Source organism: Hippopotamus amphibius, chromosome 9 (assembly GCF_030028045.1).
Source record: "Hippopotamus amphibius kiboko isolate mHipAmp2 chromosome 9, mHipAmp2.hap2, whole genome shotgun sequence".
NCBI classification, from domain to species: Eukaryota; Metazoa; Chordata; class Mammalia; order Artiodactyla; family Hippopotamidae; genus Hippopotamus; species Hippopotamus amphibius.
The window spans coordinates 142,430,860-142,453,075 of NC_080194.1; the positions used below are offsets into that span (position 1 = coordinate 142,430,860).

The following is a 22,216-nucleotide window of genomic DNA, read 5'->3' on the forward strand; positions in this document are numbered from 1 at the left end:
GAGGGCTGGCGCCTAGTGTCCTCTACCTGCTCCCTGCACACCCCGGGGCTCAGCCAACCGACGGTCCTCCGGCTTTTCCAGCCGGTGCCTTTGCCAGCAGCCCCCCACCTCCGGCTCAGCCTCTCTGCTCAGCTGCCCCCTCCTTGGGGAATTCTTCCAGGCTCACTCCCTTCTCCTTGACCCTGGGACCCTCCGGCCCCCCGCACACATCCTGGCACCCAGAGAGGGCTCGCCAGGGGCAAGCCAGCAGAGCTGAGTTTGCTGGATGTGCCAAGAGCTGGAAGCGCCTGGAGGAGCCAAGCCTCACTTGGCAGGTGGGGAGACGCAGGCCCTGAGAGCTCCTGAGCAGTTAGCACATGCCTCCAAGGCGCCCCTGAGGCTGAGCATGTGAGCTGCGCCTCCTGTGTGGCTCTTGCACCCCAGGAAATCCCCTCCCCTGCACGGGTCTCCAGGAGAGCCCAGTACTCTGAGCACAGACAGGGTGGCAGTGGTGAACAGACCTCAGACAGAGATGGCCTGGGATGCTGCTCCCAGAAGGAGCTCCTGGCCAGGCCTGACTCTCCCTGCTGCCCCGGCTGGCTCTGTCGCAGCCAGGAAACCAAATAGGAGCTGGACATGCCCAGGCCCACGCCGCTGGCTGGTCTACCCCAGGAGGAGCGGGGCCGGGAGGCCCGAGCCAATACCCAGACTCAGACCCCACACCCCAGCCTGCAGCATGGCCTAGGAGCACCCCTCTGGGGGGGAAGGGAGGGTGCCCAGCCGTGGGTCTGTCCCCAACTCGATGTGGGGTCTTCGGCAGGGGGTTTCTCTCCCTCCTCAGCTGCCCCCCAAACTGGAGCCCCTCCTTGGTGATCTGAGGCCAGTGCCCTGCGCCGGCAGGGCTGGGGACCCCTGAGGCAGGTCTTCCTCAGGCCTGGAGCATCCTCAGGGCTTGGCTGTGCCTGGGGGTGGCCGCAGCCCCCCCTGCCCCGTCTGCCACGGCTGTCACTCTATCCCAGCGACCCAGTTTTTCTCCCCGTCTGCGCTGATGGGGCGGGGGGCCCTGGGGGGACAGGGTCCCCCTTTGAGGCAAGGGCGGCGGTGGATCAGGTGTCCCGGGTGGGGCTGTCTGCTGGCTCAGGGCAGCGGCCACGGCTTTCAGGTCTTCAATAGCCTGAGATTAGGTTCCGTCCCCGGGGGCCCGCTGCTGTGTGGCCATTGTGACAGCGTGGGAACCACAGCATCCTGGGCCCGACAGGGATGCGCCCCCCTGCCCATGGGAGCCCGGCCTGGGGGCGGACTGGGCATCCTTCAGGGTAGGAGCACATGCCAGCACATGTACACACGCACACACAGCCTTGAGTCAACCCGGGGTCTTGGGGAAGCACGGACCCCAGCCACACAGGCTAAGATGTGTACACACTGGATCTTTAGAACATTGGGGCCACTGCTTGGGAAAAGGTGCTCCTTCTTTGCAGCTTGATGAGTAGAGCATGAGCTGGATTTCAGTCATTTACCCTTGGTCCGTGCACGACCTGCACACGTGTGCACGGCAGCCGTGGCACTGCCCCAGCCCCTCCTTACCTCTCCCAAGGCTTTCTTCAGCCTCTTCTGACCCTTTCGTCGGTGTTCTCTCCCAGCCCCCTGCAAGGTTTATCCCCGCTGACACAGTCACACGTCAGTCCCTGCTGGTGGTGGGGAGGAAGCAGGGGACCACAGGGTGACAAATTCAGGTCCTAACTGTAAGGCCCTGTGTTTCCTCCCTGAAGAATCAAGTGTGAGAAGGAGTAGGGCTGTTAGTAGAAATGCATGGGATGCCTCAGCTGCCGGGCCCAAACACGCCCCATCTCTGTCACCATCACCCTTCCCCAGCTGTGGTCCTGAGGACCTGCTTTTCAGGGCCGTTGTGCACAGTTTGGCAGAGAGAGGTCGGCTGTACTCCTCTGAGCACACGCTTGTGTCTGCCTGTGTGCAGATGCGCGCATGCCTTCACACGTGCGGGCCAGCCTGTGTGCCCTGGTTGGGGGTGGGAGCCACGGCAGCCCCAGGTCCGCACGTGCCTGCTGGCCGGCGTGTGGCCGTGCACGGAGGACATGTGTGTCCGCGTGTACACACGCCCAGAGCTGGTCCCTGCAGTTTGAGCCACCTCCTTCCTCCAGCGCAGCTGCAGACTCGGGAAGGAGGAGGTGGGTTGGGTTGGCCTCAGCCTTGTTCCCCAGAGAGGTAGCCAGGCCAAGGTGGGAGGCCGAGGCCAGGCCAGAGTGCTAGGCGGGGGGCCAGGGCTGGGGTGTGGCCCGCGCCACGTGCTTCCTGTCCGGCCAGTGGCGACAACTTTGGGCGGAAGGTTGGCCCCCATCAGGAAGGCGCTGCCTGGAGAAGTGGGGCTTCTGGAGGCTGAGTCAGCTTCCCCCAGGGAACCTCCCCTGACCCCTGACCTCTGCTGTCATCCCCAGGGCGGGCGCGGAGCCTCCCTCATCGCCCTCACGGTACCTCGGGAACAGACGGACACTCGGCCTTCTCGGTGTCCCGGCACCACCCGGGCCTGACCCCTGCTTCCCTGAGAACCTGGGATCCCAGTGCCCGTGCTCCCCCAGTTCTCCTTGCCCCGAAGAGTGTTTGGGGACCACGAGGTGGACAGGACTTGGTGGGGGCACACTGCCGGCCCTGCAAGGACGCAGCTGGACCCTGCGGAGCCCACCTCCCAGCTCAGGACACGCGCGACGGTGGCAGCCACACACCCTCCCTGGACGGCTGACCCCACGTCGTCGTCCTACAGCTCGCCTGAGCCCACACGCCGAAAGCCCCCGTCGGGGGTCGGGGCTCGGTGGGGCAGCCCCTCGTGTCCGTGGAAGGTGCTAGGGGAGGGTTCGCCCAAGCAGTCCGCCAGCCGGGCCCACTCCCAGCCCCCACCTCCCGCCCACCCGCCTTCTGGGAGATAAGCCTTTTCAGACCCCGCCCTGCTCCCGCATTGGTGTGCTGGGGCTGCTGTAACAAATGACCATGAACTTGGCTTAAAACCACAGGTACTTATTGTCTCCCCGTTCTGGAGGCCAGAAGTCCGAGATCAAGCTGTGGGCAGGGCTGGTTTCCTCTGGAAGCTCAGAGGGGCGTCTGCTCCAGGCCTCTCTCCCAGCTTCCGGCGACCGCTCACGGTCCTCCGCGTTCCCGGGCCTGTGGCTGCAACGCTCCGTCCTGCCTCTGTCCTCGCGGGGCCGTCTTCCCTCTGTGTTTCTGTGTCCTCTCCTCTTCTTCGAAGGATGCTTGTCTTTGTATTTAGGACCCACTAAATCCAGGCTGACCTCGTCCCAAGGTTCTTCGCTTAGTTCCATCTACAGAGACCCTTTCTCCAAAGAAGATCACCTTCACAGGTTCTAGAGGTTAGAAGTTGGACCTATCTCTCGGCGGGGCCACCATTCAACCCAGTACACCCTTAACGGCCAAGGATCTGGGAGGCTTGTCTTCTCTCCCTGCACTTCCTCACGGCAGCCTTGGGGCCATGGAGGGCACCCTTTGACACGTGTGACTCAGGAGGGGCAGAGAGCCCAGCTGGTGGAAGCGGGGGTGGTGGCTCGGAGAGCGGGCAGAGCCAGGCCTGCCCCCCCGGGAATGTGGCCTGTGGTCCCCACCTCCACACGGGATGGGCAGACAGACGGGCACCCTGCCCCTGTGCCCCCAGCTGGTCCTGGGGGCCCCAGGCACCTGCCCAGAGCAAGGACAGAGGGGCCCACAACCCTGTAACGGCTGTGTTCTGCTGGGCGCCCACTGGCAGGGCGTCTCTTTCTCAGCCTCAGGCCTGGGCACGAGCGTGGGCGAGAGGCCCCCAGGCCCCGGGCCAGTGAGACGCAGAGCTTGCCCCCCAGGGATTGCGCCTCCAGCGGGAGGTGCCGTCTGCCTGCAACCACTGTGCCAAGACACAGGGTCAGCTGACCTTCCAGTGCGCCTTTGACAAGGGGGTGCTTGGCCCTGAGCTCACCCAGCCTGAAGCCCAGGCTGGGCCCCCCACGCCCAGGGTGGCTCCCTTGGCCCTTGGTGCTAACCCTGCAGCAGCAGAGCTGGGAGCCTCCACAACGTCTCCCGCGAGCCCTGCTCCGGTCTCAGCCTCCCAAGTGTGACACGGGGTTAGGACCTGCATTGTTCCCAGGGACCCAGGAGGGACAGGATAGTGTCCCTGGTCACAGGTACAGACACCGGGGCCGGGGGGCCGGGCCTGGTCTCCTCTGCCCAGCAGAAGCGGGTCAAGGCAGGCCTAGGCCCCAGCTGGCCCGCCACCTGCTGACCTGCTTCCTCGCAGGCCCTCGGGGGGCAGACGGTGGGAACGGGCCGCGTCCCAGCCTCCCAGCCCCCAGGCGGCCGCCCCCGGGGGGCCTGGTGAGCGGGCTCAGGTGTCCCGCACAGCCGGTTTCTCTGCCTCTTCCTGTCCTCGCCTCCGTGGAGCCAGAGGGAGGGTTACTCCCCAGGGGCGCCGGCGAGGACGGCGGGCGGGTGGGGTGGCCGTCTGGCTTCGGGGGGTGGGCCAGCCCTGATGCCATCTTCCACGTCCCCCCAGAGGCTGGGCCGCCCAGGTATGTCCACAGGGACCTCCCTCGCCACCCCTTCCCACGACCTCTGTGCCGTCCCCCCAGGGCGAAGTCCATGCCCGCAGCTGGCTCTGCGGCCCCACCTGCTCTGGCTGGGGATGCGGGGCCCGTCTGGGGTCCACTGCCTCGGGGGCGTTGGGGGCTGCCGGCTCCAGATGGCCGGATGGAGCACTGGGAAGCTCCCCTGATGAGCGGCCTGCACGCCTCAGCCACCCCGTCCTTCTTGGGGGGTCAGGGTCACGACTTCATTTACAGGTACTGAAGGGAGGCTCAGCGGGGAGGGGGTCCCACAGCCTGAGAGCGGTCCGAGCCTGCGTCCAGGACGCCCCGCCGGCCGCTTCCTGCTTCTGACTGCGCCAGACCTGCCCTGGGCTTGACCCTCAGGACCTCACCTCAAGCCAGGGAGTTTGGGAAAACGGAGCCCGAGGGGGAGCTAGATGCTTTGCTCCAGGTCACTCGGCTTATCTGCCTCTTGGAGCCACATTCCTGGGCTTTCTGTCTTGGCTCTGCTAATTATTAGTTGGGTGACCTTTGGTGAGTCATTCAACTTCTCTGTGCCTCAGTTTCTTCAACTGTAAAATGGGAGCAATGAAGAAGCCCGCTTCAAAGGGTGCTGTGAGTATCACGTGAGCTGACCACAAGGCCTGGCACCCGGTGAGGGCAGTAACGGGCCCGTGTTCTTGTCGCCATTGTCACCAAGGTCGTTGTCAGGCCGGCCCCGCTGCACTGAGAACTTCAGAGCCTGATCTTGTCTTGGTGACTGCAGAACTGCTGGGCCCAGGCCAGAGCTTATGCTCAGGGAATGTTTTTAAACTACGAGCAGGCGTGTGAGCCCAAACCTGCCTCCCTCCAGAGACGGGGGCCTCCCCTGCTCCGTCCGGTTCTCCGGGGAGACCCGAGGGGGTGTTGTCTGGGCTCCACACAGCGGCTGCCTTTGATGTGTGCTGCAAGTCAGGAGACCGAGGCCAGAGAAGGCAGACCCTCTCAGCCAAGGCACCCCCGTTTTGGTCGGTGCCAAGGAGCTCTGGGTGGTCTGGGCTTGGGGGCTGGGGGAAAGCAGAGCTGGGGGGTGAGGGCCGCGGGCCCCTGCAGGCGCGAACCTGGGCCGCTTCCCGGGTGGCCGGGCCTGCTCGGACGCGCCGACCAGCACTGCTCCAGGCCGCGGGAGCCCCCAGTGCGGCAGGTCCACCCGCCCCCCCACACCGCCCGAGGGCCTGCGGCGGCCTCTGTGAGCGCCCCGTCCAGGGCGGCTGCGGGTCAGGGCTGCGGCTCTGCCGCCTCCACCCCAAGGCTGGCCTTGGCGGGGGTGGGCAGGCCCCTGAAGCTGGTGTCGGCCCCGGGGGCAGCCTGTGCCCGAGCCCTGCGCCCCCTCCAGGGCTGTGCCCCTGCCGGGAGGAGCAGGAGGCAGCCCGTGCGCAGCCCGCGGGGACCTCCATTCAGGCACCCGCGCGCTCCCTCGTGCGTCCTGCAGGCCGTCCGCTTCCCTCCCGCCTGCGGGCCTCGTCCTCTCCGGGCTGTGATGTCTCCCACACCAACCCTCACGACCTGTGTGCCTCCGGGAGGAGCGGGGGGCAGGAGGTCCAGGGTGGGGGCAGCCACCGGCCCCGGCAGCACAGACGATGGCAGCCGCGAAGCCTGGTCTTCCTCAGTCTCCCCAGGGAGTCCCGGAACCCGGCTCCCGCCCCGGGCTGCAGAGAGCAGCTCCCCAGTCTGTGGGCCGCCCGCCCCCCCAGGGCCTCGCCATTGCCTCCCACCTTTGGGGCCCGTGGGGAGTCTTCCCTGTGACAGGTAGGAAAGCGAGGCTGACAGGGCTTCTCCCACGGGGGCCAGAGGCTCTCGAGGCCCCCATGCCCTCCCAAAGCCGGCCGTTCTCACGGAAGCCCTTGACCAAACACGCCTCTGAGCTTGGCCTCCCTTGCTACGGCCTGCCTTCTTGGGGGCCCTGCCCAGCAGGCACCCTCACCCCCACCTTTGCACGGCTGTCCACTCAGCCCCCGCACAGCCAGGGCCTCCTGCAGACGGCTCCCACCATCGTGGCGGCCCGGCCAGGGCGGCGCAGGGCAGGAGTCTGGGTAGGCAGCCCCCCCGTCACTCCCATGGCCCCTGGGAGCCGAGAGCCCTCGGGGGCGGGAGAGGGAGGAGAGCCCAGGCCTGGGTCACTCCCATCTCACACTCAGTACTTGGAGGCTCAGAGAGCCGCCTTGTCTGGCGAGGTCCCTCAGCAGGAGGTGCTGAGACTGGGCCATTGCCGCCTTGCCACCTGACCTGGGGAGGGACCTGGGGTCAGAAGACGGGCTCTGCCGCCCTGCGGGAGGCTCCAGCCTCCAGAGCGCCCACGGCAAGCATCAGCAGGTGCCTGGCTACGGAAGGAAGGGCGAGGAGAGACGGCCAGTTCCAGGGGGCACTCAGGACCTACCAGGCACGAATGCTTGCTAATAGACGCTCATCCCCGGCCCAGCCAGGGAGCGGTCACCCGTGCACCACAAGACAGGAGCCGCCGGCAAGGTCCATCCAAGCTGAGCTGCCCTACCGTCTGAGCTGGAGGCCGGAACTAGAAGCACACCCGTGCAAAGAGGCACTTCCTCCCCATCTGCACCGCCCAGGTGGTGAGCTCCCCAACGCTGGAGGCATGCAAGCAGAAGCTAGGAGGAGAGGTGCCGCGGGGAGCCGAGCGTGGGACTGGTGGCCAGGCTAACTGAACCCTGGGACTGCAGGACCCCAGGATTCTGTCTTCCGCGGACAGAGGATGCCGCAGGGAGGTCTCTGTGGAGAGATTCTGTGTGCAGGAGGCAGACGGGACAGTGAAGACCTCCCATGTGAAGTCGGACCAGCCCAGACTTGGGACTTCACGCGCCTGTGCATCCCTGGGGCTCAGACTGCCCCTCCCTGAGCTGAGAGCCCCCCGTGCTTTCACGCAGAGCGAGCGGCCCCGGCCGTGAGCCAGGCACATCCATGGTTCTGGGTCCCGCCCTCACGCGGCTGGCCTTCTGGAGGGGAGGAGGACACGGCGCTCAGGCGTGCTGGAAGGGACGAGGCTCCAGGAAACACGGAGCTGGCGCTGGAGTCTGGAGGCGGGAGGGCAGGCGAGTCGGGGGAGCATCGCAGGCATCTGGGGAAGAGCATCCCAGGCGAGAAAACAACAGCCGGAGCAAAGGGCCTGAGGCGGGCACAGGCCTGGCGCATCCCAGGGGCGCACGGAGGCCGGGCCGAAGGTGCGGGGACGCGGAGGTGAGGCTGAGGCTGAGGGGGTGCACGAGCCGCGGACGGGGCCGGGGTGGGCCTGGGCACCCTCCCCTCCCCAGGACAGGAGCTGACCGTCGGCAAAGGCTCTCTTCCCGCCACTGGAGTTCCCAGAGCGGGAGGCCTGGGGACTTCGGGACCATGCCAGGGGCGGGGGGCCCGGGGCTGGATGTGTGGCCTCCTCTGACCCCGGCAGAGAAACCTGCCTTGTTGGGCATGGCCGAGTCACCAGAGACCAGCCTGGGGGTGGGACGGCCAGGAAGAAAGGCCCAGAGAAAGGATTAGCGGTGGCCCAAAAGGCCATGCGGGGCGCCATGGCAACCGCAAGGCCACGGAGCCGGAGCATGGAGCTTGTGTTAACCCCCCTCGCTGCCTCCCCAGCGGGGCTGGGGCTTGTTAACCAGCTTACCAGGCGGCCCAGCCCGACCCATTGACATGGAAATCCAGACCTGCCCTCCGTCAGCCCTGAAAAGGCCTGTCGGGCCCTGAAAGGCGGCCGCCCGGGAGGAGGGGCCCCTCGGCCCGTGCGGGGGGGCAGGCGGGGCAGAGGTGCCGGGCCCGGACAGGCACCGGCCGCCCCCTTGCTGCCCCGCACGGCGAGCCCCTGAGCGGGAGCTCCCGGGCTTGGGAGGCCTCCGCGCTCCCTCGCCAGACACCCCCTGGACAGGGTCTGTGGGGCCCTTGGGTGATGTGAGTCGGGGTGGGCCCTGGGGAGCCCCGCAGGCCCAGTGCTGAGGCTGGAGGCCACGTGGTCCCAGGTGCTGGCCCAAGACAGGCCTGCGGGCAGGGCTTGCGGGGGGGCCTGCGCCGGCTCCGTGCCAGACGCTGGGGGGCGTGGGGACCCCGGACAGAGCCCTGGGGACAGGTGTGGGCCTGGCTGCCGGGCCCCCACCCTAGACCGGCCCTCATCCCAGCTCTGCCTGCAGCTCAGCAGTGACCTGTCCCCTCACTGGGAGACCGTCTCAGGGCTGGCCTTGGCCACCGGGAGCACCGTGCCCTCCCGTCCCCCTGGCTGTCCCCCGGGGCACCCCCCACCTGGCCCCTCGGCAGGGGTCTGTTCGCTACCTCCCCGCCTGTCCCCCCGCCCCACCCCAGGCTGCCAGCTCCACGCACTGGGGCATCTCCAGCCCCGAGCCCGTCCAGAAAAGGCACTCGAGTGACCGGTCACAGCAGCCCGCCCCACCTGTTCCCAGGACGGCCCTCGGCGGCCCTGAGACCTGTGGGGTCAGACTGTGCGTGAGATGGAGGAAATCTGGCGGCAACCGGGTTGGGGCAGGGAGAGACGGCCCTCCCCCCACCCACCCCGTGGGGAAGCCCCTTGCAAGGGGAGGTGTGCAGAGATGCTGGGGCAGGCCCAGGGGAGCGGGGAGGGGGCTGGGCAGGTGTCTAAGCCCCGGCGACACGGGATCACCGCCATCTGGCAGCCCCTCCCCGCTCTCGGCCCCCTCCCTCCAGGCTCTGAGCGGGATGCAGGGCGCTGGGGCAGGGTGGCTCTAGGCAGCTGGCACCCTGGGTGGGGCCTCCGTCTCCCTATCTGCAACGTGGGGCGGTTGTGGGGAGCCTGAGGGCGGGGCTCAGGGGAAGGCCTGCCCTCTGCCTTGGCCCCCAGAGGCAAAGCCCCCTTCCCCGGCACTGGGCGTGTCCCAAGCCTCCGTCGCTCATCCCAGCAGGGGGAGAGGGTCGGGGGCTTCGCTCGGTCCCCTCAGGGAGGCGGCGCGCCTCCCTCGGGAGAAAGGAGCTGCAGGTACGATTCTGGGGAAACTGAGGCTCAGGGCCTGGCCCCATGGCGACCCAAGCCTGCCTGGGCTCGGCTCACAGGCACCGCTCTTCCTGAGGACAGGCGCAGTGGGTCGCAGATGGCCCGCGGCCCTGGTCAGGGAAGCCGCCTGCAGCCCTGGGTCCCCCGCCCCCCACCGGTGTTGGGTTTCTCAGGGCAAGGCCCCAGCTGCACACAGCTGGCACAGGGTGGGGGACCGGGAACTTGAGAAGGCTGTGTCCCCACGGATTCCCATGGAGGGGCCAGAGGCGCCCATCAGAGCCTTGGGCCCGGCTGGCTGGGCCTCCCCCTCCGTTCTCAGCCCCCAGCTGCCATCTGCCTCTGTCCCTCCTCGGGCAAAGAGGAGGGGCCAGCCCGCATTCCTCCATTCGGGCCTCCCCACGTCCGCCTTCCCAAACCTCCCTCCTTCCCGGCAGGCCCTGGGGCCCCACCCCCACCCCGACCTGCTGCGGAAGCCCCTTCCCTGGCGAGATGGGGGGCCCCACCGAGAAGTGCTCAGAGGGCCAGCGCCCCGTCCCCCTGTTGGTCTGGTGCGTGCTCGCCCGTGTCCCCCTGCAGCTCTGTGTCCTGCACGGCCGGTGTGCGCCTGGCTCAGGTGGGCACCTCTCCACTCCCCACAGAGGGCTCAGGGAGGCCCTGGACCTGAGGGGGAGCAGGAGAGAAGGCCAGCTGGGCGGTGGGGACGGAGGTGCCAGGATGAGGGGCAGGGCCGGATGGGCACCGGGCCCCTTCCTGCACTCTGGTGACGTCGGAGACCTTCCATGAAGGTGTACCTGGGTGGCTAAAGGGAGACCGGGGCCAGAGACAGGGAATAATGGGTCCCAGGCTGAGGGCTAAGATGTGATGCTGCTCCTCATTGATCCTCAGAGCACACTGGACATCCGGGAGGAGGGAGTCCCGGAAGCCAGGCCATAGCAGGGTGCATAGGAGTTCACCAGCAGAGACAGGTATACCTGCCGCAGGACCCACTGCTGTTTGCTAAACTTCCCTGTGGGCCTGGTACGTCATCCACTCAGCCCGCATGTCTTGAGCCGCTGCTTTGTGCTGGGCCCACACTGAGCACCAGAGAGAGATCCAGACGGAGGCTTTGTTGCTTGCTGTGCAGCCAGGCGTGATGTGAGAGTGGAAAGGACTGGCCCACACTGGGGCAAGCTTCTTGCAGGGCAGGCTTGCAGGGCATGGGAGGATGGTATGAGCAAAGGCCCTGTGGCCCAGAGGCTAGAGCATTTGAAAAGAGGACAAGAGGTCAGTGTGGACCAGAAGTGGGGGCTTGCCCCACACTGTGAGTGGGCGCTGGGCAAGATGCACTTTGCAGGAGGGGGGGGGTCTTACCCTTCTCTGTGCACCCCGCCACCAGGCTTCCTGCCTCCATAACCCAGAGCTTGGCGTGGACCCAGGATGGGGCCTGCAGTGATGGCTGAGGCGGGGGGCACACGCAGGGCGGCTGAGGGCTGTGAGGGCCGTGTCTGTGCAGGGAACAGACCTGGGCACAGGGGCCCCGGGGACACACGATCACACACAAAGGCACGTTAGAGACGCACAGGACAGAGACTGCGGAAACACAGGGACCTGAGCGGGCCGTGTGTCTCCCGTGTCCCCCGCCCCCACCCCCCAACACACACACCAGCCTCCAGGGCGGATCCCCTTTCTCTCCTGCCCCTTTCTCTGGCTCTTCAGCAAAGCAGTTGCTCGAAACTAATTGAATTTTCCGCCTGGGAAGGGCCTGCGGCGTTCAGGCGGGTGGGGGCTGGGAAGAAGCTTGTTAACAGGTCTGGCCCCCCTCCCCCCTCCCCCCAGCGCCTCCTCTCCGCAGTGGGGGCGGGGGGGTCAGGCCCTGGTGGCCTAGAAACAATGGACGGACAGACAGGACGCGGCCCCCAGCCGGGGCAGAGCCTGAGTGGGTGAGAGGGGGCCTGGCCTGTGGTGCGGTCCTGCCTCCAGCCAGGGGCCCCCGGGGCTGCGGCAGGGCCTCCCCTCCCCTCCTCCCGCTGCCGCGAGCGTCTTGGGAGCATCAACCAGACCCGCCTGCTGGTGGACGTAAGGCTGCCCTCCGAGACCTGGGAGCCCAGCCCACGGCCCCGATGAGGAGGCTGAGGTCCAGGCGGGTCCACAGTGCACGCGGGCCGGGGGCAGGACGGCTGGGGGCCGGGGCTGAGCAGGGCTGGGGGCCGCCGGAGGGACCGCCGCCACCCCGGGCTTACCTCCTGGCCCCGCACCAGCACGTTCGGTGCGGGCTGTGCTGGGTGTGTGTCGGCGGGCGCGGTGGAGGCTGAGAAGGCGCAGCCCGGCAGCAGAGGGGGGGGCTTGCCACCCCCCCTGCCAGGCCCCTGCCCCGACCCACCAGCCCCTGTCCTTTTCCGGGCCCCGCTCTCTCCACAGCCCCCCTTGGAGACGGCCCCACACGTGCAGAACAAGCCCCACCTCGGTCGCCAGCCCGGGGGCCCCCCCCGCCTCCCAGGTGCAGGGGCGCGGTGTGGCCGCCGTGGGGGAAGTCAGGGAGCACGACGGGGGGGACCCCACGGCTCCTCGGGGAGCTGCAGGGAGGCTGGGGCGGCCTCAGACTCAGGACAGCCGCGTCCCTCCCCTTCCTCCTGGAGCGACGTCCTCTCTGGCCTCGCCAGGGCCCCAGCCTGGGGGCCCCCGAGGGGTCTCAGGAGACCGCGCGTCCCACAGGGGCGCAGAGGTGACAACGGCGGGACTTCAGGTCTTGTGCCACGTGGGGGCTGGAACGTGCAGGCCTCCTCAGGGCGAGCCTGGAGCCTTCGGGCTGGGCCAGAGCCCGCGTCCGGCTCCGGCAGGCCGGGTGGGGTGGCGGTGGGGGACGAGAGGCCGGCCGGTCTTGGAGGCAGGGCACCGCGGGCCACGCTGCCCGTCAGGAGGCTGAAGCCCTGCTTGCTTGTCTGGCCCAAGGTCACACAGACGGGGGGCTCAGAGTCGGGGCTCACGTCTTGACCCTGGTGCCTCCCCCACAGTCCAGCTCCTTCCCCCACCGGGTGTGGGATGCTGCGGGAGGTTCCCTGGGAGCAGGGCCGCCCAGGGGCGCGACCAGCATAGACCTGGCTGCGTCCCGGACAGAGGGGTGGCTGGGTCTGGGGGAGGGCGCTGTGAGGACCGCTGGCCCAGGCACGGCTGGAGGCAGCCCGGGGTGACCGAGAGGTCTTGAGCCGCTGCCCAGCCCTGCCTCCCGGCTGACCTCTGGGATGCCCGCGGCACAGCCCGCCTCCCTTCCTGCCCCCCTCCTCAGGGCCCTGGCCCACGAGGCAGGCACGCCCGTTCCTGCCTGCTTCTCCGGAGGGCACGTGCCGGGAACCGGCGGCAGCCTCTCCGGCCTGCGCCACTGGAGGTCACGTGGGGAGCTTGGGGCACGGAGCTGCCCATGGGAGCAGGCGGGCTCCGGGCACAGATGACCACCACTGCTGGGCTACGGGAGCAGACGTCTGTCTGTCCATCAGCCATTCTGTCTCAGCCCAGGCACCTACTCACACATCCACACACACGCTCAGCACTCCTTCCCGTGATGACCTCGGGTGATGCTGGGTCACAGACCCTGACCACACAGGGTCCTGCTCCAGGACCTCAGACTGGCCACACCTCAGCATCCAGGCAGGTGGACGGGGGGGATGCAGGTCCTGGTGGAGGGGGAGCATGCCTGGACCAAGGTCACTCCTAGAAGCCACTAGGAGGCCATCCTGGGGAGGAGGTCCCCCCACAGGGCTGGGGAAGCCACGAGGACAGAATCCCAGGCTGGCAGACTCCAGGCAGGGGCTCTGCTGCAGAGGAAGGATGTGGCTGGAGATGGGGGTGGGGGGTCACAGATGAAGATACAGAGACAGTGAGAGAAAGAGACAGCAAGAGACAGAGACGGTGAGACACAGGGACAGCGAGAGACGGAGAAAGAAGACTGAGGTCGACTGGGGTCCTGCCCTCTGGTTCGGAGTCCTGGACGAGGGGCCCTCCCTTGTCCCAGCAGGGAGATAAGGAGGACAAGGCTGTGATAAGCACGGATGTCTTGGCAGTCAGAGGCTGATTCTCCTCTTGGGGGCATTTTTTTCCCATCAAGTCATCCTGGGCTTGGTCCAGGGCCCTCTCCCCAAGCCCTGGGGTGACCAACACTCCCCCGCAAGACACCCTGAGGCCAGAGAAGGGTCTGCGAGGGCCCTTTCCCACAGCCTCTCCCAGAACCCGGGGCTCACCCTGCGCTGAGCCCAGGAGGGCCGAGAAGGGGCGTGGAGTTAACGAGGACCGGCTCATCCCTGCATCTGGCCGTCCACTCGGGCAGGGGGTCTCCTCTGCGGCCCCCGGGGCTGTGCCTGAAGAGGGGGTGCCCGCCCTGCTCATGACAACGGGGCCAAATACACGCAGCAGAACACCCGCCAGCTCCTCGGGGCCAGGGTCAGGGCCCAGGAGGGTCCGCTGCGGCCTCTGTCTTCCGAGAGCCCCTACTCTGGGCAGGTGGGTGTGGCCGAGGAAGTCATTCGTCTGGGGGGCGGTGGTGACAACTGATGCTTCCAGGAAGGAGCTGAGCCGTGAGCAAGAGGGAAACCGAGCCAGGCAGGGTCTGGGAGGGTTGGGGCTCCACCCCGTGTCCCTACCACATCCTCCGTGATTTTCTGACCCTCCTCCTTTGGCATCCTGCTGTCTCTGGACAGACAGATGGACAGATGGACATGTGAGTGGATGGATGGTTGGATGGATGGATGGACAGACAGAGGCTGGAAAGGAAAGACTGAAGTTAGGACTGATGGATGGAGAGATGGGTGGTGGATGAATGATCAGATAAATGAATGGGTGGGAATAGACAAAGGGTAGATAGGTGGGTGCAAAGATGGATAGAAGGACAGGTGGGTAAATGTCCTGCTGGCTGGCTGGCTGGACCGATGGATAGATGGTGCACAGGTGGGTGGATGGCAGGAGGATGAATGGATGGATGAGCAACGCTCAGGTACATGGGAGGATGAGGCGGCAGACAGAAGAGTGCCTCCCCCACCAAAGACGTCCACGGCCTAACCCCTGAAACCTGTGAACGTGTTGCCTTACATGGCAAGGAACGTTGATGTGATAACCGAAGACTCTTGAGATGGAGAGATTATCCTGGACCTTGTGGGTGGACCCAGTGTAATCACCAGGGTTTTATAAATGAAAAAGAGAGTCAGAAGTGCTGTGAAGGTTGACGCAGAGGCTGAGGGATACCACTGCTGGCTCTGAAGATGGAGGCCAGGGTCTCCAGCCGAGGAAGGCAGGCTGCCTCTAGAAGCTGGAGAAGGCCAGGAAACAGATTCTCTCCTAGAGCCCCCAGAAGGGACGCAGCTCTGCCCACACTTGGATTTTAACTCACAAGACCCACCTCTGGTCCACAGAACTGTAAGATGATAAATCGTGCTGTTTAAAGCCACTAAGTTTGCAGTAACTTATTACAACAGCAACAGGAAGCTGATACAGATGGACAGAAGGACGTGAGATAAATGGACGGGCTGGTGGGTGAATGATCAGAAGGACAGGTGTGGAAGGGTGGCCCCCAGGGCCCATTCCTTAGATTTACACTTAAAGGGACCCTGGTGCTGAGGGCTGGGTGGTAAGACCCCTGGCCAGATGGCTAAGTAAAGTTTAGGGTTTAACACCCCAAACTTCAAGATAACCAGAGCCCTGGTACCTGTCAGACATGACCCAGAACGTGAGCATCAGAGCTTTCACTGAGATGGACGTAGAAACACCCAGAAGGTGGCCCGTAGTGGGCCCTGGTCCAGGTCCTCGGGGAAGCGGATGGCCTTTATTTGGAGGGTACTCGGGATTTAAGGGCAGGAGCACAGAAAGGGAGCCCCCATCTCCTTCCCCCTGTGGTCCTAGTCCAGCACCTCTGCACCTGGGCAGGGGGCCTGCCTGGGGCCGTGAGGAAGTCAGGTCCTCAGAGGCCCAGCTCCAGCTAGGCCAGCACTGCAGACCCACAGGCTGTCCTCAGCCCACCTCAATGAGGCTCGCCCTTGTGCACCTCCAGACCCACACGCCCTGGCACGCGGACACACGCGTGCACACGTCCATCCACACACTCACGTGGATGCCACATGGCAGAGGGGGTCAAGGGCTCTGTCCTGCTCTGCCTTGAACCTGTGACCCTGGCCACGTCCCTGGGCCTCTCTGGGTCTCTGTCTCCCCATCTGTGGGCTGATGGGGGAGGGGGCCGGGGCCAGCAGGGCAGTGGGGAGGCGGCTGAGGCCACGCGTGGGTGGGGCGTGGAGCGGCCATCCTGGGCCTCTCTCCTGCTTCTGACCATCAGGCTTCCTCCCCCGCGCCCCTCTGGGGAGGGACTGTAATTAACTTCTTCCTGTTCTGATCACGAGTCCTTTCCAAAAACATATTTCGAAGGATTATTTTGCAAAGGAAATGTTTTTGAAAGAATCTCGTGTCCCGTCCCAGCCTGGGGAAGTGGGAGCAGCAGTCAGACCGGGGACGGGGGTGGGCTGGCCCTGGTGGTCCCGGCGGCCGGGGTGAGCTGGCGTGCTGGCCCTGGGCCCTGAGCCGCTGCCTGGGACGGGGAGGGGCAGGGGAGGGCAGAGGCCAAGGAAGTGAGAGGAGGTGCGTGGCAGCGCGGGGCTCCGCTTCCTCCCCACCCACTCGGCCTTGCCCTCTGCCTCCCCCAGGCTCCGGCGCTAAGCCCGAGCGGGGCTCCCTCTCAGGGGCCTCCCCCACCGCTTCACGGGGGAGATCAGTCCACCAGTGGAAACCCTCTGCCTGGGCCCCTGCCAGCCACGCCCTCCCCTCCCCCTCTCCACCGGGCCCGCTCCTGTCCCCTGAGGGTGGCCGGCCTCTGTCCTGGGCCCGGAGTCCTGCCCACCGCAGCCCTCCTCCGCAACATCCTGCTGTGGCCGGGGGGCTGGCTTCCTCCAGCCGGGTGGGCGCCTGCCTGGCTTCAGTCTGCCTCTCCCATGTTCTGCTGCGTCCTCGGGTACCTGGTGGGCACTCACTTCTTGAACTTGACCCTTGTTGGGGTCAAGAAACACGTTGCAAAATCTCCACCATCACAAAACAAGCAGGACCTTGAATGGGGGGGGGGGGTCATTTAATGGACAATCTTGGTTTTTCGGTAGAAAACGCCTCCACTCTTCTCTGGGACGTGTGGGCTGGGGGCACCCCAGACCCTGCAGAGTCCTGACCTGACCCTGACGCTGACCGTGCAGACTCCAGACCAGTCCACGGCTGCTCCCCTCCCCATGTGCCCAGACCAGACGGGCCCCCACCGTGGCCAGGTGGCCTCAGGCGGGCTCCACCCCACTCTTGGCCTTAGTCTCCCGTCTGGACTGTTCACCCCATCCGTGCTGGCCACCCAGCTCCCCACACACAATGAGCATTTAGTAAATGTTTGTTGAATGAATGATGGATGGATGGGTGGATGGACCATGTGGACTGGGCTGGGGGTCTTTCAGCAAAGACTCTTTAATCTCAAAAGACCACCCTTCCGTTCCCACTTCCCAGAATTCCAGGCTGGGCCCTGGGGTGGGATGGGGTGGGGTCGGGCTTCCAGGCAGCCCCCCTCTGCCGCAGCCTGCCCCCCAGGCCTGCCGTTGCAGGTGCCGGCCCACTGGGGCTCTCCCCTGCCCTGCGTCTCCTTGGGCAGGGGACATTCCCCAAGTTTGGCGAGTGCTGGCCGCACTGCTAGGGGACCGTTCCCACCCCCCTGGGGACCCAGGGCAGGGGAAGTTCGCCAGCTGGGGGAGTGGGGACCACGTGTGTGAAGGACAGAGGGGAAAGCATCCTGGCCTGCCACGTGTGTGCTGTGGTCCGCAGACAAGTGACTTGGCCTCTCTGAGCCTGTTTACCCCCTGGGAAAATAGAGAGCCTAGGAGATGAGTCCTTCGGGCCCTCTGAGGCCTTGTGGGGCCAACCAGGTCAGACGGGGCTGCTAGGCTGTGTCGTGGGGGCCCCACCCCGGCACGGATTATCCATCCACCCCCACCTTCTGCTCAGCGGCCCACCTGGCCAGACCTCATCTCGGGGGCGGGGGGCAGCCCCTCCCTCCCCTGGAGGCCCGCCTGGCTGGTCCGTCTAAAGGGGCTGGGGCTGCCCCATCTCAGACCAGGGCTTGCTGGCGCCCCACGCTCCGCCCGCCGCCAGGGCCCCCTTCTGTGACCCCGTTTCTCCGTGTGCATCTCCTGGTCTCTGTCCGTCTCTTGGTTTCTCTAGCCGTCTCTCCCTGTCCCTGTCTCCCCCTCCCCGCCTCGCACCCGTGTCCCCGCTCCCAGCGCCACCCTGCACGGGGCTGGTGGAGCGCGCAGCTTGGGGTTCTGGGACTCCGCCCCCCACAGATGTCCTGGAACTGGTGGGAGGTTATTTTGGGAGCTGGCGGCTCCCCGGGGCCTTTCCCAACCATCTTGGCGGGAGCGTTCGCGGGGGTTAGCCTGAGCGGGTGGGGGGCAGGTGGCGGCCGGCCCAGGCGGGGCTGCAGGGAGTGTGGTGTGGGGACACGGGGACCAGCACGGACCTCCTGGTGTCCCGGGCCGGGGCAGTGGCTGGCGCTCCCTCGGGGAGCTGGGCCGGAGCTGCCCCGAGAGGATTCAAGCCAGGGGGCCAGACCCAGACCAGCTCACTCCCCACGCTGCTGCCCCGGCGGCGTTCAGCCTGACCCCCTCACGGGTGCGGCCTCAGCTCACCTCCACAACGTCACCTCACACCACCCCGGCCCCCGACGCTCCGGCCACGCCAGCCCGCTTCCTGCTCTGACCTCAGGGCCTTTGCCCCTTCAGTCCCCTCTGCCTGGGTCATTCTTTCTGGGTCTCCCAGGCTGGGTCTTTCTCGGCACGGGGTCTCAAGGCAGCAGTCACCTGCCCTGAGAGCTCCCGTCCTGCCCCAGCTGAAATGGCCCCGGCCCTCCCTCTCACCATCTCAGCCTGCGCCGTCCCATAGAAGTAGAATGCAAGCGGAGACGCAATTTAAAACTTTCTAGTGGCCTTGCTAAAAAAAAAAAAAAAAAAAGAGCTTTTAAAACAGGTGGAATTAATTTTGGATCTATTTTAACCCAACATATCCAAAATATGATCATTTTAACAAGTAATCAATGTGAGATTATTAAGGAGATATTTTACATCATTTTTCTGCATCACGTCTTAGAAACCTAGCGTTTTGGGGGGTTTTTGGCCATGCCACATGGCTTGTGGGATCTCAGTTCCCCGACCAGGGACTGAACCTAGGCCGTGGCAGCAGAAGCCTAGGCCACCAGGAACTGCCAATCTAGCATTCTTTTATAGTCACATTTCAATTCATGCATTTCAGGTGCTCAGTGTCTAAGTGCAGCCAGGGGCTCTTGCATTGGACTGCAAGCTTTGTTTTTGTTTTGTTTTTAATGCTATTGTCCTGTTTTCCTTTCTTTCTAGTACAAATCGCCATCTAGAACAGTCTGTGCGTAATATTTGTTGAGCTATTTATCATCTGTCTCTCCCACTGCAATACACATTCTGTCGTGTCCCCACAACGCCACGCCGCAGGCGCTCTGTAAATGTTTGGGAGCGAGTGATGGAGAGCTGCCCGGGTCTGGTTCCCCTCCCCTTGCCTCACCCCCATCCAAGGAGGGGTCATGGCCCCAGGTCACAGAGCAGCACATGGAGGTCCACTCTGAACCCACGCCTGGTGTCCTGTGTCCCCATCTCTGGGCTGGTGCTGGGGGCGGGGCTCTCCGGGTCCTCGAGGCTCTGGTAGCCCCATCTTCAGGCCGGCCCTCGGATGCCCCAGCCACTTTCTCATCTAATTGGATTCCCAGCTCTTCCGCCCTCAAATCCGGGATGCTGCTGCATCTGTTTATAAACCTGGAGCAGCCTGCTTCCCTGGAGGCTCCCGGAGCCCAGAGCCCATCTGGAGGAATCATAACAGCCCCCGCTCCAGGCCAGATGTCAGCCGGGCTGCTCCATCCTTCCCCTCCCTGCCCAGCCCTGCTGGCCCCCAGCTTCTCTCACTGGCTAGTGTGCCCGGCCAGTGGCCCCTTTTCTGATAGGCCTGTCTGGGCTAGTTGAGGTTCCTCCACGATGGCTGCCATCGTGGGATACTCACAGCTGGTACCAGCCCAAGGCCCAGGAGGTCCCACAGACCCAGCCAGGTCCCAACCCGCCCACTCTGGGGCCATTAGGGAGCCCTCTCCCCCAGCCCCAGCCCCTCAGAGCAGCACCACCAAGGGCTTTTGGAGCCCCTCAAGCACATCCTTTTGAAGGGCTCCGAGTGACCCCTTGAGGGTCGTTCACAGCAACGCCTCACCAGGGACACATGCACGCTGCCCACAGTGGCCTCCGTCTCTCCATCTGTAAAATGGGAAGGGAAGCCCTCACCCAGTAGGGCTACGAACAGACATGCGCTCACGTGGAGGACTGCCAAGGGCGGGGCCTCGCAAACACGTGCTGAGCCTGGGGGTGTGGCTGTGGGAGCCAGGGAGTGACAGAGGGGAGCTGGGGTCTCTGTCCTGCCCCCCGAATCCTGACCCCACTCCTGCAGGGTTGTGACCAAGTAGAGCAGCTCCACCGGCCACTGGTTGCGTGGTCCTGGGCCAATTATATCTCCGCGTGAGCCTCAATCGCGACATCTATAAAATGGGTGGGGACCTAGAATGGGGATAGAGCGCCCCTCCCAGGGGCTAAGGCCTGGCTGGGGTGGGTTCTGCACTCCCTGCAGGCTCCTGCCTCTGTCCAGGAAGGAGCCCCCGTTTGCTGGCCCAGGCCTGCCAGGGAGGGAGAAACACCAGCCTCACCCCCACCAGCACGGTGTCTCCACGGCCCGGGCCACCCAGAGCCCACCTCCACGTCCCTCCTGTGGGCCAAGGCCAGCTTTGCTTCTGCCCCCAGCTGAGCCCACTTGGCACCCTCAGATGGAGAAACTGAGGCCCAGGGAGGGGCAAGGACGCTCTGCCTGCCGGGGGCAGGGGGGCCTGCTTCGATTCCCAGGGCTGTGGAGGGAAGGAAGGGTGTGGAGCAGGAGGGGCAGCCCTGAGAGGTAAGCCCTGCGGGGCCCCTGCAGGAGGGAGGCCAGGCCAAGGGACGCCAAGTGTCCTTCGGGCCGCCACTGCCCCCCACGCCAGGGTGGGGGTGGCGTCAGACCTGGCGGCTCCTGCTTGGCACTGGCTCCAGGAAAACCTTATCAGCCCCCACGTGCCCCAAGGTGAGCAGATGCTCTGGGCAGGAAGAGACTCGGGGGCAGAAAGCATGAGACGTGGACACTGGCCAGGCACTGGGTGGGCAGCTTGGCTGGGAACCATGCTGGCCCAGATTAGGGAGGGGACGGTGGTGCCTGACAGAGAAGACCGGGAAGGGCTGGACTTCAACCGGGCCGCAGAGGTCGGGTGGGGAGTCATCTTCCACGTTCTGGCCCTTCCCTCCCCAGGGCCTTTGCACGTGCTGTTCCCTTTGCCACCAGCACTCTCCCCAAACCCTTCTTCTTGATAGTTCCTTCTCTTCTGGGCTCCGCTCCAACGTCACCTCCTCCAGGAAGTCTCCCCTGACCAGCTCGTATCATATACAAGTAGTCCCCCCTGTGCATGATGGTCACTCCCAGTGTTTTCCCTTCAGAGCTTTTATCATAATCATAATTCAATAAGGTGATGCTGGGTTTGTCATTTAATGTTTGCCTCCTTCCTCAGACACTGGAAGCTCCGTGAGGCCAAGACTCCCTGCCTGTCTGTCTGTCTGTCTGTGTCTCTGTCTGCCTGCCTTGTGAACCACAGCACAGGGCCCGGCACAGAACAGGGTTCAGCTAACGTCTGGTGAGCAGCTGAACGGGCAGCTGGTTGTGATGTGCGGACGAGGACCCACCGGCCACGGAATGCAGGCAGGCACCGGGGGCAGCCCTGAGCGCGCAGTAGGGGCTCAGCTGCTCAGGGACAGTGCTCCCCGGGCCGCTCTCGGAGCTCCCTTCCCCGGGCCTGGGGCCTCCGTCTCCCCAGTGGCATGGTCATGGCATTGTCTTGAGCGCCTACTGTGTGCGAGGAGCTGCGTGGGAACGGGCAGGGGGTGGGAGGGGCTGGGAGAGGAGGCGCCCACGTACGTCAGGCTCAGACCCGCCTCCTTCCCTGCAGACCTCTGAGGGTCCGAGGCAGCTCCCGGCACGCGGTAGGGCCTCAGTGAACGGCTTGGATTGAAATGACTTCCGTCCTGAGCGAGAGAGTGCAGTTCAGCGGAGGGAGGCCCAGGAAGGTCTTACGTGCGACTCAGCGAAGCTTGGAGAGAACAGGCCCGGGGGTGGCTGGACGCTGTCAAAGGATTCGGCGGGGACGGGTGGGGGAGCATCGGGAGTGGGGGCCCTGCCGTCCTCTCCCCGGGGCAGCCCTCCCCCGCCCTGGGCAGCTCCAGCCCTTAACAGGCCTCACAGCCGAGGTCCTACGAGGGCCCTCAAAGGGGCCGTGGGGACCAGAGCACAGCGGCCCTGGTGCCTGCTGGGCGGCCTCCCAGCACACCCTTGCCTCCTGGGCCTCAGTTTCCCCACCTGTGGGGCACGGTGCTTTCAAACTGCCCTCTCTCTCCCTGTTGACCCGGAGGGCATGCTCGCGCCGCGGCCCCCGCAGCGGGGAGGAGGTGGACCACCAAGCGCCCAGCCCAGGGCACAGCTGCCTGAAGCTGTGTGTCCTGGGCCCGCTGCGGTCCCTGCCTGGAAGCTGCCGGCGCCTCCCTGCCAAGTGGGG

At 65.6% G+C, this 22,216-nt stretch overlaps 2 protein-coding genes across 2 annotated transcripts in view; one reads left to right on the plus strand and one right to left on the minus strand.

Annotated features, from left to right (window-relative positions):
- The window catches only part of TTYH3 (tweety family member 3), a 51,362-nt gene extending 48,637 nt beyond the window's left edge, over window positions 1-2,725 (plus strand). The window contains exon 14 of the mRNA XM_057749925.1: window positions 2,433-2,725. Coding sequence (XP_057605908.1) covers window positions 2,433-2,525 — 93 coding nt within the window. The 3' untranslated portion in view covers window positions 2,526-2,725. The remainder of the gene's footprint in view (window positions 1-2,432) is intronic.
- A 4,114-nt stretch (window positions 2,726-6,839) lies between these two features.
- LOC130861076 (basic proline-rich protein-like) lies at window positions 6,840-15,234 on the minus strand. The gene is made up of 11 exons (XM_057749565.1): window positions 15,224-15,234; window positions 13,767-14,092; window positions 12,077-12,910; window positions 11,595-11,842; window positions 10,906-11,039; window positions 10,177-10,354; window positions 8,887-9,013; window positions 8,246-8,621; window positions 7,872-8,036; window positions 7,532-7,665; window positions 6,840-6,916 (listed from the first exon to the last, which is right to left on the minus strand). Exons 1-11 carry the CDS (start codon window positions 15,232-15,234, stop codon window positions 6,840-6,842), a joined length of 2,610 nt encoding a protein of 869 aa, XP_057605548.1.
- Window positions 15,235-22,216: the final 6,982 nt, after the last annotated feature.